Genomic DNA, 17500 nt, shown 5'->3' with positions numbered 1-17500 from the left:
AATCCTACCCGTACCCGTACCCGGAACCGGGCTATCTTAACGTCTCTAATGGTGCCTGTAACTGCTTGTATGATCCTGAGTACATTACTTAGTTTATTTTTTGTATAACCAAGGCAACTTACTCTAGCAAGAGATTTTAAAGTCTCTCCTTGTCTTTGCCATTCTGACTTTCCGGAAGGGACAACATTTTGTTGTTGAATTTCTCTGCCTGAAAAAAACACAGGGCAGAAATACGTAATGTGTTCTTTAATTACGTTGCGCCTTTGTTACCTAGGAACTTCTGTTTATCCTTCAAGGTCTATAAAGAACGTCGCTTTCCATGGTTGTGCCTGGAAGTAATCGCGGTTTCCCAAATCGGATTGGGCATTATTTTCTCAAAAGCCCCAAGGGAGTTAAGGTTTCTTTGCACGAAAACACAACCGGAAATATGGTATCAGAGTCCCCGGATTCAACTTAGCACGCTTCGCAAATAGCGGTAGCTATCAAGCTGCTATCCTCAAAGACCAATGCGTCTAAACAAATTTTTTTTTGCTTTTTTCTATTTAGATATAAAAAGATTAGTCTTTTAGAGGGAGGGAATTGTGATTTCGCCAATATATAAGAAAAATAAGCATAATTGCCCAGAAAAGATATCGTTTCGTGCCCGCTCCCCTGGTTCTTGATGGCTTAAGATCGGTACACACGAGGGAGCTTGCTTCCGCAGCCAGCTCCTGCAACACTCTCCCGGAGCAAAGCTCCCTCGTCTGCACCAAAGATTTCTAGCTAAAAAATATGTTGTGCAACAAAACTTTTCCTCCGGAGTTTTGCTCCCTCATATCAAACTGGTTTGATATGAGGGAGCAAGCTCCAGGGGCAAATCTGTTGCACGAGTCTGTTTCAGGAGCAAGCTCCTTGGTGTGTACTGAAATTTGCTTGCCGTGACATGACGTGTCTCCAAGTTGGACAATCAAATTGGCTTATTTTTTTCCAATCGGGTTGTTTCATCATTCAGCTCCCTCGTCGTGTCCTTCGTGTGTACTGGTTGGGGTACTTACCCGGGAGCGTGTTTCAGGAGCAAGCTCCCTCGTGTGTACCGGCCATTATGGAGCAATTCTTTCAATGTAAGATGGTTTGTTTGTACAGAAGGCTCAATCTGAGTGGCTACTAACCTTTTGCTAGCCAATTTGGGCTGTTGGGTGGCACAGTTTCCGTAACGTGTCTCACGACTGTGGCCACACACCTTTTCAACATAGGATCTTTGCTAGACATCCCTAAAAAGAAAAAAAGAGTAAACAACTTACTTAACTTCAACTTCGTACTATCTCTTAAACTTTCACTACACTTGCGAAAAACAGTTGTCAAGTATCCTTAACAGGTATGGATGCCTCCAACGCAGAGAAACGCTTGGAGTAAAAGATGGATTTCCATCTCAAACAGATTACCTGACGAACTTTGAAGCTTCTCTTGCAACTTTTGAAGGGCCACATCCACTGAAACAAACAAGAGCAAGGTTTGAACTCAGCAAAAAACTGAATCGCAATTACCTCCACCCCACCTGTAAGCTTTAAAGGTTAAGAAAATTGGCATCCACTTTCCACCAGAGTGTCCATAGCTCGAGTCCTGGGGCCCGTTTCTCGAAAGTCCCGAAACGTTACGGGCCATTTTCGGGTGTCACAATTCCCTTTGTATCTCAATAAAGGAGAGGATTGAAGTCGTCAAACTTCACAGTCATTTTTCTTTTTGTTACCTTGAAAACATGTTAAAAGATCGGCTTTCCAAAACAAGCGGTTTTCAGTTTCACAAATGGCTTTTCGGGCCCGGAACGTTTTCGGGACTTTCGACAAACAGGCACCTGGACTCTGCATTGCATATGGGTTACGTTTCTAGTTTGTTCTCTTCTTTGCTCCGAGAGGTTTTTTCTGAGGCATTCTAAGTTGACTCACTCGTCAGAAACAGTACTTGAACCCATTTTAGATTGGTTTGATTTCAAAGCGATCTTGCAAAGATTACTTTTGACAAGGCATTAACTTGTGTCACGATTATCATTGTCATCATTAGATTCTAGGACGAGGACGAAAAAGAGTACGGCTACGAGATTTGATTGCCCGTTTTTGGCGAAAATGCTTAGAAGATTCATAACCCGGACGATTAATCTTACTCTTTGTTAGCAGTGTAGGTTGCTCAGTTATTCTTATTGCTGGTAACTTGACCTTTTTGCTGATCGAAAAATGCCAAAACTGCTACCGCGTTGGCTGACTTGTTTGAAACGACGACATTCTTGCAAAACCTCGTACTACAATGACGACGGTGTCACGTTTTTCCCGCCAAAATGACGCTGGTTTGCGCACGCTCACAGTTGTTCTGTAAGAAAATCTCGTACTCGTTGTCGTTCTCGTCCTCGAATCTTAGGGCGTTTTCCATTTACCAAGAAATTCCGGAAATCCTGGTTGGGATGTAAATGGAACACACGTTTTTGGTTCGTTCCACCGGAAATTTTCCGGAATAAACGGAACTTCTGAAAAGGTAGTCCTGGTTTCCCGATGGAAACTTTCCGATGGAAATGTGTTTTTGAAAGGTCTTACCACTTCCAGGCTATTCACGGCCACATTTTTAACTTTTGGCGCGTAAAATCGCAATCACTGGGCAGCGAACGGACCTGAGTTAAATGGAACACGTTTTTCACCCGATGGTAAACAACCTAAAGCTCTCTAAGCTCTCTTGCTGTTGAATGATGTTTTAAAAGTTGGAATGCACTTTGTCTGAACAAAACCCTTTGAGGAATGACGTCAGGAAAGACAAAAGCAATATCAGTCACTCATTCCATAAAATAACACTTTTGACACAAACTGAATAATTTTGTTGACAATCCTCACCTTCTACGGCTCTCAGCAGCTGAACCAACTCCTGTTTACCACCAGAGCGAGCTGCAAGGTCAGCAGCAGTCTCTAACGTGTCGGTAAAAGCAAACACGGCAGCACCCATCTGCATAGAGAAGAGTGAACCAATTGAAAAAATTCCTTGCAATAATTAATTAACAATTATTCACCAAAGTTGAGGTGAATATCCACCAATTTCACCGACAATGAGACCTGCGAATTGTTATTTTTTATTGTATACCACACAAGTTGAATAAAAGATGAACCGATAAACCAAGCGTACTTTATTTTTGTAAAACGTGGTCGGAAATTTTAAATCTCCCGCGCTGGCTACTAGGAGGTGAGAAGTACTTGGTTAATTTCCTCTGAGTTAGCCCATATGCACACGCAGAGAGCTTAATATTCACTTGTGTGGTACAGTGTATTACTGATAAAATGATAAAGGCTTGTGTTTAATCATCAGTCAAGGCAATCATTTACCTGTATAAGGAGCTCAGCACACTCCACATGACTATCACTGGACCCTTTCCTATTAAAATTAATATAATAATCCCAGTATAATAAGAATTTATTGTGATCAGGCCAATCGTTTGTAAAGAACAAAGCAAAAAGGAAACTATGGCTTGATAATGACTTTAAGACAGTGTGGCTGATGATACAACTGTTGCACGAGATGGAGCACCCTGCTAGCAGAACCTTTCTCTTGCTTGATCGATTTTGCGTTCTCGAGAAAGGCTCTGCATGAATCGAGTAAGATCTTTATTGAGTATGTGCTGCATGTTGCCAGGGTACAGTCTCGAATCCAAGCCTAATATGTCAGATCTTCGCCGCCATCTTGGTTTTTCACGGTACAGCGGACGCTCGCACTGGAAAAACCAGTTTAACGAGAGAAAACAAGATTAACCAGTCCAGAAATTCGGGCTGCGGCGGCTTCAAAGAGTTGACGCGATTCAGGCAGAGCCTCCTTTTCTTCTCCTCAGTAAAGACAAGACAAAAGGAGGCTCTTCTCGCAGGGTGGAGATGGAGAAGTTTGGAGAGACCTAATTTGCCACAAAATTCTGCTCACAGGGAAAAGAAACTAATGAATATGGATTGGTAGGGACGGGTCCTAATGTAGATAACACGATACCTACCAAGCCAGTGCATGAAGAGGTGTCCAGGATTTCTAATAGAGAAAAACCAACAAAAGATAAGGGAAAATTACACAAAAATTCACATGCAATCTTGCCGAGCTTTTTGATTCATGCTTAATCCTCCACTACTTACATTGTTTACCGCCTTTAGATCTGCATTTCTTTCCTGAAAGTGCAAATACATAAATCAGTGAAAAGTCATTGAGTAAAAATAACAAGCAAAACAAATATTGTAGTATTGTAATTATGTAGTATGTAGTATGTAGTCTCAAGACGTGGACATGTACTGTAATTTAGATGTACACAAATGCAGCTTGGATGTACATTGTATAAATAAATAAATAAATAAATAAACAAACAAACAAACAAACCACTAGACAAGCAAAGAGTTACAGTAACTTCTATTTTTAATTTTTACCACAATTGCTTGTAATCTAGCAATCTGATTGGCTAATTTGCCGTTGTCGATAAGAGTCTAGAGAGCGTCATGCTCGCGTCAATTTGTCACGCAATGCAATACCCGATCAGGAACGCTCATTTTGGAAAATAAACCAATCATATTGCCAGAAAGTTATAGACAACGATTGCTCTTTCTTTGTGTCATGATTTTGGTCACGCTCTAAAATAAGCAGTTTCTTTAGCGGTAACTATTGTTACTGGTAAAAAACAAATGAAAGATGGTTCAGCGTTGTCTGTACTCTTATCACAGTGGTCAAAATTTGTTGCGGACAAACTCAGCTATGCCTCGTGAGTCCACAACATTTTGACCACTGTGATGACTAATATCATTGTCGCTAAGAGTACAGACAACTCTGAACCACTTTCGATTTGTTAATTCTAACTTCATAGCTATTATAAATGACATAGTTTTCACTTAGAACGAATTCAAATTTGGACAAAACAACTTCTCAGCAATCAGGTCTCCTTTGTTCTGTAATAATTTTTCTGGGCTAACAGTGACGAGGACAAGAATTAGCCAGTATCAAAAATACCATAATAGTATACTCTTTTGTTTGTCCCTCCAAAATTTTGCATAATCCATTTGTTTCCAGTTTTTCTTGGGATCATTGTAAGTTCCAAGAGAAAATAAAAACAATGCTTAAATGCAAAATTTCGGAGGGACAAACAAATAGTATTATCATGGTATTTTTGATCAATACAAGCTACTATCCCTGCCCTGAGACAAAATTTGCTTTGACTTAACCCTCATCCACGATTTGGACAATGCTGATCAAAACACATGCTCCTTGTCATATATGCTAATCTGAGTCTGCTAAATTCCTTAACAGTAATACCGCAGCCATATTTTCTTGAGACTACACAATTATTGTTACTGAGTAACAAACATAATTATGGGCATATGCTAAACAATCATGCAAATGTCTCTTTTCCTTCGGTCTGTGAGCCTGGCAAATGAAGTTAAAAGAGAGTACTGTTTGGTTCCCACACCCAGGAACATCACCCCAAACTAGAAATGATAAAGATTCATACATGTATAGGTTTGACTTATCTAGCCTCCTTAAAAGTCTCTCTAACTGACAAAAATAATTGTAAATAATTTTCCACTCACCATTAAAAGAGCTACACAAGGAAGATGGCCACCTTCAGCAGCAAAAAACAGTGGTGTATTTTTGTCTTCATCTGTAAACATCAATGGGTAAGATTAATTTAAAATAGACAGTAAAATGTGAGATGGAAAACTATGTGCATCAAACAAATTTAAACAAATTTAGCCTTTTGATGAATTATTTCAAAGAAAATCATAATGATCAGTCCTATTTGATTATAATAAATTTTGAAAAAGAAGAACAAAAAATCAACATACCTCTCACATTCACATCAACTTTATTATTTAGAAGCGTAACCATGGAGTAGTGGTCACCTACAATAATTTATTAATTCATTTTACAACAAATAATTTCATCCAAAGTCTAAAAATTTTACTATTTTATTATAAACAGAGAATTAGGGCACATGATTTAATTAAAAAACCAAACCAATTACAATCCTATTACTGAAATGTAAATAGCAATAGATTGTTAATTATGTTCAGACCAGTTGTCTCACAAGACTGTTCATAACATTTTCATCAAAATTACGTACATTACATTACTTGTTGTGATGTTAACCATTAACTAGTGACGTTACACGATGTAGCCCCACAAATAAGGCAATGAGAATAAATAGAGGATATTACATGGCCGTGTGGGGATATGAATTTTATCTTCGAGTGCTGCAAGTATCTCTCACGAGTGAGTGAAGCGAACGAGTGAGAGATACTTTCAAGCGGCCATGTAATGTTCTGTTTATTATATAGATATTGATGAAATGTCTAGATGTAAAACACCTTGTTTTATTCATTTTCCAAATGATGAAAAAGTGGTCACCAACCACTAAAGTTATGAAAAACAAATCATGATAATGTCAAATTTTGCAATAAAAATGTTAATGTAGTAGAGAAGAATTATATTAAAGCACAAAGGTATCTTACAATGAAGACGAAGTTCGCGTTTTATTGGCTAATCGTGTTGGTTACCATGCCAACACCTATAATTATCCTCACATGAGAAAGATAAAAATGATATGTTCACTGCGCGCAGTAAAAATATGATTTTTTAGTAAAAGGAGAAATCCTGGTATTTCATCAATATCTATGTAATAAAACATGATTCACTCTAATCTTCAACATGCCTGCATGGTTTTTTTCTTTATTTAAGAGAAATTAATTGTGGTACTGGAGACACAGTATTACTACCACTTTCATAATTCTGTGGAATCTTACCTTCAAGTGCCAAGCGCCAAACTGCATTTTCGCTTCCATGAACATGGCCGGGAAGATCGACTCCGCCTTGGGAAAGTGAATTGGAGTTTTTGTTTGGTTCACAGTTTAAAAACCATTATGATACGTTTTTAGAAATTCTTCAGATTGGTACAGATTCCATCACTTTTCATCGGCTTTCAGTTCGAATGAACGAATGTACCATGGGAACCAAAGATGCTGATTGGTGGGTTATGTCATGCATCAATTGATTTCGTCATCTTTGGTTTGATTGATGGAAGCCAAAATGCAGTTTGGTCTTTGGCACTTGAAGATGAATTCCACAGAATTATGGACAACCAATCTTGACGAGAAAGTTGATGAGTTTGGAAAAACTTTTCCGATGTTGATCTTTCAATATCTTCAAAAGATTTACCACTTATCATTAATGATATCAGTGCTGGAAATAAGTTTTCTTTATTCACAGGACATATATCCTTTCAAATCTTCCTTTTGGTCGGACATTTGACAAATTGGACCGGACATAATTTATTGACTGACAACACCTTGAAGAAGATAACTCAAGATGTGCTGGTGAGATGTTCGGTCATCGTATCCGATCACATTTGTAAAATTTCAAAATTTGGTCGGACAATGTCCGATGACCGACTGTTATTTCCAGCACTGTGATATAACTATTTTGAAATTCTATTTTCATTATAAATTATGTTTGTGAGGACATTACACTTTTCAGACTTTTTAATACTAACCTTAGACTATACTTAGTTTAACCACTAAACTGTACAGAATAAGTGTTACCCGTCTTTGCTGCTTCAAACAGTGATTCCTTCTTTTGCCCCTGGGTCAGATGCACAACAGGTGATACCATCACAAATGAATCTGACGTGGTAGATGATACCGAATTAACTGAAAAAAGAACATTACACCATACTTCTTAGATAACCTGTGGCAAACAGACAACAAAATATTAACAGCACTCTCCTTTTCCAAATTGCAACATGTACGTGTAGAGCTACTGTTACGTACTTTACTGCTGCTAAATTCTAATGCTCAAAACCCCTACATTAAATTTTGCACCACTAGCTCCTGTAGCAATGTGTCACATCAACAGGCAGTGGAACACATTTGTGCATATTGCAAACTTCTGGATCACACCATCACTTCGTGTCCAACCCGACCAACGCCTCCCTCATCCGATTGACCAGTCCCCTCACCTCCACCTCCCCCTCCACCTGCCTCTGACCAATCCAAATCCAATACTTTTCCTGATCCTTCTCTCCTCTCCTCGCACGTTCCAACCTTGCCACCAGGTCAAATTTCACTCTCTTGCACGCCAATCATACGCTGCTCAAAATTGAAAGTGGTTCAGCGTTGTCTGTACTCTTCTCAACAACAATATTTGTGATCACAGTGGTCAAAATGTTGTGGACTCAAGAGGCGCAGCCAAGTGAGTCCACAACAATATTCAACGCCAAAGACGCAAAAGAAAGTGTTTATTTCAGAGTTTGAGCAAGCATTGTCTGTAACTTTCTTGCAATATGATTGGTTTATTTCCCAAAATGAGCATTCTTATTGGCTAATACATTGCATGACAAATTGACGCGAGCAGTGTTGTCTAGGCTCTTATCGACAATGGCAAATTAGCCAATCAGATTGTGAGATTACAAGCAATTGTGGTAAAAGTTTGGATGGCATCGTCGCTGATTTTCTCACTTTTTCGCTTTTCTTGCTATTTGTCAAAACAAATGAAACACAAACCTCGCCCCATTTTTGCCTCTTCAATGGCCGAAAGAGCTTTTCGGGTATTCAGTTCATCTTCCTTTTGCTTTATAAGACACCTCGTACACACCTATAGTAAAAAGAAACAAATTTAGAGCTCATGAAAAAGGGGGTTGGAGGTATGTTTTGTGTGCTTCTGTGTTATTTTCCATGCAAATGATGTGCCAAAATAATATCTTCATTTAAACCACTTGTAGTATTAATAAGAAGAATCATAATAATAACAATAAAGAGGCTACAAACTTTAAGATAGCCTTTTCTTTGGTGACCTTTGGATTCTTGCCTACCAGTATTTCTAGTTCAAAACGTTTCGTACGCGACTATGAATTTGGCTCTAGAGATTAATTTCGAACTTGGAAAACCAGTGGAACCAAATTAATGGAGGGGACATATTTTTTGACTGACTTAAAACCCAATGCGCCCAAGAACACCCCCATTTGACAAGTAAATTTGTTGTTTCACTCCCAGGAGTCAATGGGTTCTCCAAAATTAATAATTAAAATTAAGTCAAACATTGAGTTGAGAGAAGGAGAATACTGGCACAGCCCAAGAAAAAGTAGTGAAACATCAAACTCCACCAGGACAGGGTCTGCATTAGAAGACGTTTCTTTCAGGAAACTAATGCAGGCAACTAGTGCGTATTACATGTAAGATGTTGTAAGTTGTAGTCCAGATTATCAATTTGTCCAATGCAATACTCCCTTTCACATTCAGGTGACTTAACACTATCTCATTGCTATGAAAGTTTTAGGCTTGAATTGACTGATCTAAAATTGAATAATTTACCTTAACAGCCTTGTTAACTACCACATGACAGGTAACACACACTGCTGAAGAACATGAGCGGCAGTGGGACCTTGAAAGTGAAAATTATAAACACAAGAAAATGTACATGTGTTTCATGAATTTCTTTTTTCCACAGATTAATGCACATGTACAGTGTAATCAAGAGAGATGCCACAGTAGCTACGTACCTCCCTTTAACTAGATTGGTTCCCCAATACTTGTGAAAATCTGTTCCACATTTGGAACAATTCTGTTAATAGCAAATAAATCACTTCTGTTTAGCAGATTTTTAAAGAAGTTGCAGCTGACAGTTTGGTACAGGTACCTTCATTACTTGTCCAACTTTTGAAGCATTACTTTATCAGCTTGCAGCATTATACTAAATTATGCAAAAACTTGCTCTCCCTAATCCCTGTCACACATAAAATTATACAATCTGCAAAAACAGAGTGAATTACACTGTGTTATAAAAATGGAATTTAATTCAAGCCTGATTTTTGTTTACTAAGGCATATACCTGCCAACTGTACTTTTTAAGCACTTTCATTAAAGTACATCAAAGTTTTCCTTTTTGACTTTTGAAGCCAGATGCACGAAAATGTCTTCTTAAAATTTAAACTCGCAAGGCAATTCCATATCATATCCCACTTCTCTGTTTATCTGCTTTGTCATCACCCAATCTCAAAAATATTCTAACGACCATATAGTACAAAACCAGCCCTTACTAAGAGAAATCTTCAAAAACACTTCCCTAATTTCATGTAGAAAAGGGAGGTCTTTGAAAGATGCACTTGTTGGATCATAGCTCTGAGGTCTTTGAATTTCCCATCTTGACCAATAAGAGTCGTGTTTGGCCTGTCTACACCTTGAAACAGTACAAGTTGACTTAATTAAAAGCTTTAAAAGACTTGTTGTGGTACTTTTGCACTTTTTTGTTCAACCTCCGATAGGTGGACACTTACCCTTGGTCTCGAGGGTGTCTGCTTACGGGAAGTTCGACCGTATTAGTTTTTGAGACCAGTGTGGAATAACAATAAATTATTCCATATAGATATGTGGATAAATTACTATTCATACACAGTAAACTCTATTGTAAGTTATACACTAAACAGATTCAGGGCAAACCTTGCAATCACATGACTTGTAGGATTTGTTACAGCCACAACATTTACTTGTCTCACTTGAGTCAAAGCCTGCACAAACCAAACATGCAAGAAACATATAGATTTTCTGCTTATTGTAATTGTTCATTAATCATATCCCAAGATGGGTTTTGTTATAGTGGTTTCAAACATGTCATATCTAGATAGAGATAGATAGCTAGATAGGGTGAAATGTTTGTCACCCCCTTCTTCATGTACATTCCTTGTCCACAAGCTCTCTTTATTTTCAATGTACTGGTATTTGCTTAATTTTTGACACCAACATAGCTTTCTTGTTTTAACCACCCCTTTGCTAAATGTTTTAACACTAATAAACAGGTTACATAACTGGTGAAAGGCTCCAAGGAGCGAAGTACCGTACCAGTAGTACATGTGGGTCGTTCCATTTAACCGCACCCTTCCTACGGATGACAGAAATCCGTACCCTCAATTTTTTGTCGGCACCCTTTGAAAAATGAAATCCCAAGGGTTGATATTTTGTCAGCAACTTTGAAAAAACTGTCTGAGGCGTCCAAATTTTGTAGACTTCTTTGAAGAAAAAATCCGAAGCCCCCATTGCAAAAACCCACCATCCTTAGGGGGGGGTACAGAAAAAAATGGAACGACGTATGTACAGTGGGCATTACTAAACCAACTTATTGCTCCTAATTCATTGAGATTAAGGGTACGTTTCTACGGAATAGGAATACCTGGAATAGAAATTAGAAATCCTTCGTTTTTACAGAGATTCACATTAAAATTGTCAAACACCTGCTAAAATGCTTTTTTAAACATATCTTTATTATCCTTGTTGCTTCAAAACGCCAGACATACCGTTTTGAATCATCACTCCACATATTCTTATTGTGGAATTCAGTCAATCGAACGCACCCTAAGATTAGGATTCAGATTAAGACTGAGATTAGGAGCAATAACACGATATTTTTAATCTCAAATCCAACCTTTGTAGGTTAGTAGTCAATGTATGGTGGGGTCATACATGGTGTTTTGGTGCTTCGTGCTTCGTTTCGTTGTTTAGTAATGTCCACGTACAGTACGTACTTTTCATGCTAACAAACATATCATAAGGCAAGAGCCCTGATATGTGAAATTGATAGGAGTGATCCTCGCACGTCGCTGGAAAATTTAAGAAATTGTCTCTTATTGTCACTTTTCAAGCTTTGCAAGCTTGTATGTCTATTTAATAGCCAGCTGCAGATTAAAAAGCATAACAACTCACGAGTTTCGGATGTCGACAACATGTGATGAGAATTCAAATGCTCTACTCTTTACGTTAAAACATTAACACGATTAGCAAGGGAAAAAATACTACACCTTCACTCAAGCAGGAGCTGTGAGAGCTATCCATTTATATGGCGCAATATAAACATTTCCTGTCAAATGATGGCTTGACGTGAAGTACTTTTATTTACATCAAACTCAAACAATCGCTTGGTCACCAAGCCTGATTCTCGTGACCCTTACATGAGGCTTTGATGGCGCAGCTGCCCTCACCGTCATACGATACGATATATACGTTACTTACTGGTGTAATGGCATTGGTGCAAGTGAATAGACAGTGACTTTTGAATCACATAGGCGTTTCAGTTTTCACCAACGAGAGGTTCTCTAAATAGTAAGTCGATTCTCTATCATTCTTTGGGGGTATAATTTCTTTCTTCTTCGAAGAACGGACTACAATATAAACCGATCAATGTAAATCCCGCGGGGTGGGGGAAATGGGACATTCCATTTTTTTTATCCGCACCCCCCCCTATGGAAGGCATGATTCCAACATGTCCCTTTTACTCTGAAGATTGATTCCGACCGCGCATCGGTGGCTCAGTTGGTTGAGCACCGGGAGGTCGTGAGTTCAACTCCAGCCGGACCAACACTCAGGGTACCGGTCTTTAAATAACTGAGGAGAAAGTGCTGCCTTTGTAATTACATCCGCAAATGGTTAGACTTTCAAGTCTTCTCGGATAAGGACGATAAGCCAGAGGTCCTGTCTCACAAGTAACTTCCATGCTCATTAGTTCCCTGTGGGACGTTAAAGAACCCACACACTATTCATGAAGAGTAGGGGATGAAGTTCCTGGTGTTGTGGCTGTCCTCTATGTGTGTATGGGTGGGTATATAGCAGGTCCACATCAGCTGAATAGCTGCCAAAACTTCAACCTGCTTACACAAATAAATAACAAACAAACAAACAAACAGGTCCATTTTTGAATATAACAAAAGGACTCTGATTCTGACCCCCTCTACTGAGCAGAAATTCCAGATTCCGACAGGGTCCTCCTTGACATTACAAAAAAAATGCCTTCCATAGGGGGGTGTGGATAAAAAATGGAATGTCCCAATACAACCTGTGGGCAGGTTGCAGGGATTTGACAATTCCTTAAATTTTACATATCAAAATTTGAGGGAGGGGGAGAGGAGAAAAGGAAACGCTTGCAGAAGTGTCAACGAATCTAAACAAACAATACTACATGTATAATACTTTCTAAAACAAAACAATTTAATAAAAGAACATTTGAAACTGGGTATGTTCTTACTACTTTTATATTAAGCTGCTCATTGTTGATTGTGCAGATACAAAAAAGTCAAGAAAATTCGAATCACTTTACATATAGTGTGCTGTTTATATCTACTTAAGAACACAACTTTAATTCAACAGGGCTTTTCTTAGTTTAAAAGAGACAGTTTGCTTGGGCTGACCAGAACTTTCAGGCAAAGTCAAATGTCCTGTTCCTGGGGTCACTTCACACGATCAAAGGGAATAGTCTGACAGGAATCAAATGCCTGCCTCTTGCCCGCACTCTCTTCACCCCCTTCCCTTGGGATTTGCATTGATAGGTGCATAAAGTCACAGCTTATCCAACACAAGCAGAGATTGACTAAGACAGACCTCTCAACCCCAAAAGACCAAAAACCTGAAGATCAAGGTAAAAAACCTGGAGATAATATTTTGTGAAAAAACCTGGAGATCTATCAGTGGCGTCAAAATAAAGAATCATTTCGTTTCTGTTTATCATCATTTTCCGCCATTTTGGCGAAGTGGATGAAACATATCCAGATGCCACAAACTGGTAACAATAACCTTATTTGGCATTAATTTTGTCTTCTAAAATATGGTTGTGAAGTCTGTGTCTTGTCAACCAGTCGATCAAATATGACAAATCTACATCTACATCTACATGTCCCAGCACTCGGCAAAGTCCCTCTTTGACGTATGGCTGTTTCTGCTTAGGTGACCTCGTACACCATAAGCCTTTTCAGAGACATCACTACCAAGCTGGCCACTTAATTCTGCTGGAGAGAACAGGACAGTCTCAACACCGGGGACTACATCCCCTATTCTTATCGAATAGCGTGTGAGTTCTTTAACGTTCCTCAGGGAACTTATGAACATAGAAGCCCACGGTATTTGTGAGACAGGTCATAATTATGGTTTACTGTCCTTATCTGAGAAGACTTGAAAGTCTGACCATTTGCAGATGAGTTGCAAAGGCAGCACTTTCTCCTCAGGTATTTGAAGATCCTGAGTGTTGATCCGGCCAGAGTCCGAACCCTCGACCTCTGACACCCCAATGCTCAACCAACTGAGCCACCAGTGCTTGGTATATACCTTGGAACTGTGGATCTCCACAGAATTGGCGACAGGAAATCAATTTTACAAGGCAGAACCCTGCGCAACCCGACACAGTCAGTAAGCACTCAGCGAGTACAGACAATAATGTCACAAAGTGTCCCCCAAACTTCAGTCCTCAAGCATAAAGATAAACAGCTAGATTACATTTACCCTTACCCCCTCCCCCTACCCCTCCACCCTCCCCCCCCAAAAAAAAGGGGGGGTGCTAATTCTCACACTTACCGGTACCAATGTTCAGGATTAGGGTAGCAAATGCGTACACTTCATCTTGGGTATCAAAATTGGCCGAGCATCTAATTACGTGCAGTTCTGGACATAATTGGTTTTCATAATGTCTGGCAATTAAGATGATTTTTTTTTATCAAGGGCATTTTGTTCATGGATTAATGTTGCTCAGAGACCAATTTTATCAGGTCACTAACTAGTCCGCTGTTAGGGGGATGAATCTAGTATAGACTTTTTGTCATAGTCAAGTAGTTTTCTAGTAAAGGTCTTTTTAATTCTGAATTGTAGGGCAGGAAGCCGCTTTTCCAACATGTCGAAACTAGTGGTTGAAAAGTGGAACACAGAAAGAGATGGACCACTAAGTGAGACCAACATGAGAAACAAGTTGAAATCGCAAGGCTATTCATGCATTAAATACACATTCCCTCCAGGGACAGACTTTCCTGATCACACACACAGTGTCTCTAAAAAGGACTCGATTATAGCTGGCAAGTTCAGATTTGCAATGTTCGGAGAGGAAGTAATCCTTCAACCTGGTGACATGATCGAGGTTCCTGTTGATGTTGTTCATAATGCATCTGTGGTTGGAAGTGATGTAGTGGTCTTCTTTGATGCAACAAAGTCAAGATAGGTTAATCATCTTGTAACATTAATCTTTACTTCATTATTCTTGGATTGTTTAAAGTGGCTTTAAAATGTGAATATCTCTGGGCCATTTAACACAATGGACTAGCTGTAGGAAAGACTGTATGAACAATGTCACAGGTTTATGGACATTGAAAAAAAGGAACTTTATTTAAAAGTGTCGTAATCTTCTAGCGCTGGAGTACTAATTGGGGACAATGTAAATTAAAATTAACAAATCAATGCAAATCAAATCAAATAATTTTTGGTTTTTGAAATGGTTGATATAGCTTACATTTTACTGCACTGTACAGGACTGGAAAGTTAGACCATTAATTTGCAGATAAAACTTTTGGTGTTGGTGTGGCTGCACGTGAACCTAAAATCCTTGGCATGAAGTCTTTAGTTGGTGTCTGTGATTGTGTCAATTATATCTGACATTTTGGTAGCCCTTCAGTGCAAGTAAGTATAAAAGAACCTGGAAGGTATAGTCCTTTTCGTGGCTTAGCAGCTCAGTAGTGCCTCAGTTTTGCACCTGGTGTGCACCCTCAAAGGGCTTCAATTAACTCAGATAAATGCAAATTATTTTATTTCAACCAATTTTAATCAGTTACTGGTCTCTTTAACTGAAGAGTCTGGACCCTTTGTACCCTGGGTGCCTGAGAAATATGCAAGAGAATGATACATGTGAGTCAAAGGCAGCATCTGAGAGACATTCTCTCAGAACTTGGAAAAAAATTCATCTGGCACCCAGGGTTGTTTTGTTTTGGAGGGGAGCAGTTGGTTCAACTGAAAGAACAATGTTATTAATTGTTTTGAATATCTTCAATGAAAAGGTTCTCACAAAACGATCTTGTTTTTATGATAAATTAGTATTCAGAGAAGATTTTACATGAAGACTGTAGGCATTAGCTAAGGTGGGGCTGGAAAAAGGTACATGACCCTGTTAGGAAGATGTTATGATTTTAGAGGATTTTGTTGCATCTAAGGATATAATTTTAATTGAAAACCAGACTGAAAATGGCAGTGATAGAACTCTCTACTTACTGAGTCAGGTTGGGATGGGTAGAAAATAGATATTTTCAAACAGACCTTGTTGGACCCATCAACCCAGTACGTATTATTTTCTTTAAGGGAGTATATGCAGGCGCCGTATATGCACTATATAAAGTCAGTATGACTGGCCAGTTTAACATGAAGGATGTAAACTGCAGGTTGCAGTTTGCAGGTCATTGTTTCACCATAGCTGAAACAACCCAAACCTTTACTAATGCTAACTTTAGGCCTAAAAAATAATGTTTAAGCCTAAGGTTAGCATTTTTGTAAAGATTTGGATTGTTCCAGTTATAGTAAAACAATGACCCGCAACCCCAACCTACAACCTGCACTTTACACCCTCTGAATTTAAGAGGCATTTAATCTACAGATCAGGAGCTGACTAAAGTTCAGTGTGCTTCCCCATTCAGTTCGTTCACATTAGGAAGATAAAAAAGACCTTGTTCCTACTTCCTCAGTTGGTTGAGCGTCAGGCTACTGTTCAGGAGGTTGTGGGATCAAAACTCTGGCCAGATTAACACTCAGAGCTTTTAAATAACTGAGGAGAAAGTGCTGCCGTAGTAATTATATCTGCAAATGGTTAGACTCTCTAGTCTTCTTGGATAAGGACGATAAACCATAGGGCCCATATGACAGCCTTCCAATCGTCATTATAACACACTTAATTCACAAAGAGTAGGGCACGTCCAAGCTCTCAGTGTTGTGGTCAGGCCTCTGTGGTATGTCACGTTTGAGAGGGTAAATGCTTGGAGATATTAACTATACCGAGCTACTCAGGTTGGGCTGATGTCATAGCGGGTGTTCCCCAAGGCACAGTGCTTGGCCCCTTTTTGTTCATCACTTATATAAATGACATTGTGTGTAACTTAAATTCCAAGATAAAGCTGTTTGCTGATGACGCTGTAATGTATCGTGAAATCAGGAGCTCCCAGGATGAAGTCATCTTTCAAAATGACATTGACTTTATTACTGACTGGGCCAAAACCTGGCAAATGAGCCTTAATTTTGATAAATGCAATGCTATGTCTATAACTTGATCCAACTCTGAACCGACCATTAGCTATCAGATGTCAAATGTACCCCTAGGGATAGTATCATGCCACACGTATCTGGGTATCTTTATACAAGATGATTTGCAATGGGATACACAAGTTAGCATACGTGCCAACTCTCCCGGATTATCCGGGAGTCTCCCGGATACGGAACGAATCTCTCGGTCTCCCGTACGGCTGGTCATTAAGTCTCCCGGATAAAAACGACTCTGAACCTTTTACTGTCGTTTCTCCATTCTAGACTCAAATTGCATCCCCAAGTTTAAAAAAAAATCGATATTTTCAAACTCGTTTCATTGTTTCTTAATGCACTTCTTCATCTCCTGAGTTTCAAACACATGTTAGTAGAAGTAAACAAAATGACTTCCTTTAGCTATCATAGCCATATAACCGATTGTTTGATTGGATCTTCGATTA

General features: G+C 39.0%; 2 protein-coding genes and 1 long non-coding RNA gene across 5 annotated transcripts in view; 2 read left to right on the top strand and 1 right to left on the bottom strand.

Moving 5' to 3' along the window:
* Positions 1 to 11922, bottom strand: part of LOC137997111 (uncharacterized) — a 24710-nt gene extending 12788 nt beyond the window's left edge. For 2 of the 3 annotated variants that reach the window (XM_068842897.1, XM_068842896.1), the window contains exons 1-15: positions 11810 to 11922; positions 10458 to 10525; positions 9521 to 9582; positions 9333 to 9402; positions 8526 to 8616; positions 7566 to 7673; positions 5814 to 5870; positions 5559 to 5629; positions 4122 to 4154; positions 3989 to 4020; positions 3336 to 3384; positions 2853 to 2961; positions 1422 to 1469; positions 1149 to 1250; positions 123 to 208 (exon numbers count right to left, since the gene is read on the bottom strand). In XM_068842897.1, the coding sequence (XP_068698998.1) occupies positions 123 to 208; positions 1149 to 1250; positions 1422 to 1469; positions 2853 to 2961; positions 3336 to 3384; positions 3989 to 4020; positions 4122 to 4154; positions 5559 to 5629; positions 5814 to 5870; positions 7566 to 7673; positions 8526 to 8616; positions 9333 to 9402; positions 9521 to 9582; positions 10458 to 10525; positions 11810 to 11843 (1020 nt within the window). In that variant the 5' untranslated portion in view covers positions 11844 to 11922. The remainder of the gene's footprint in view (positions 1 to 122; positions 209 to 1148; positions 1251 to 1421; positions 1470 to 2852; positions 2962 to 3335; positions 3385 to 3988; positions 4021 to 4121; positions 4155 to 5558; positions 5630 to 5813; positions 5871 to 7565; positions 7674 to 8525; positions 8617 to 9332; positions 9403 to 9520; positions 9583 to 10457; positions 10526 to 11809) is intronic. The other variant, XM_068842898.1, reaches the window with a different exon arrangement.
* A 50-nt stretch (positions 11923 to 11972) lies between these two features.
* LOC137997114 (uncharacterized) lies at positions 11973 to 14655 on the top strand. The gene is made up of 3 exons (XR_011122413.1): positions 11973 to 12110; positions 13725 to 13848; positions 14640 to 14655. It is a non-coding gene; the product is annotated as an uncharacterized lncRNA (long non-coding RNA).
* Positions 14656 to 14661: 6 nt separating this feature from the next.
* LOC137995441 (uncharacterized) lies at positions 14662 to 14982 on the top strand. Its single transcript, XM_068840991.1, has one exon. The coding sequence runs from the start codon at positions 14662 to 14664 to the stop codon at positions 14980 to 14982; it is 321 nt and encodes a 106-aa protein (XP_068697092.1).
* Positions 14983 to 17500: the final 2518 nt, after the last annotated feature.

Source organism: Montipora foliosa, chromosome 3 (genome assembly GCF_036669935.1).
Source record: "Montipora foliosa isolate CH-2021 chromosome 3, ASM3666993v2, whole genome shotgun sequence".
Taxonomy (NCBI): domain Eukaryota; kingdom Metazoa; phylum Cnidaria; class Anthozoa; order Scleractinia; family Acroporidae; genus Montipora; species Montipora foliosa.
Note: the sequence above shows the minus strand (reverse complement) of the source record. Positions and strands in the feature narration are given on the sequence as shown.

What these genes read in the sequence shown, in the direction of transcription:
- LOC137995441 (XM_068840991.1), top strand. Translation starts at nt 14,662, where the DNA reads ATGTCGAAACTAGTGGTTGAAAAGTGGAACACAGAAAGAGATGGACCA.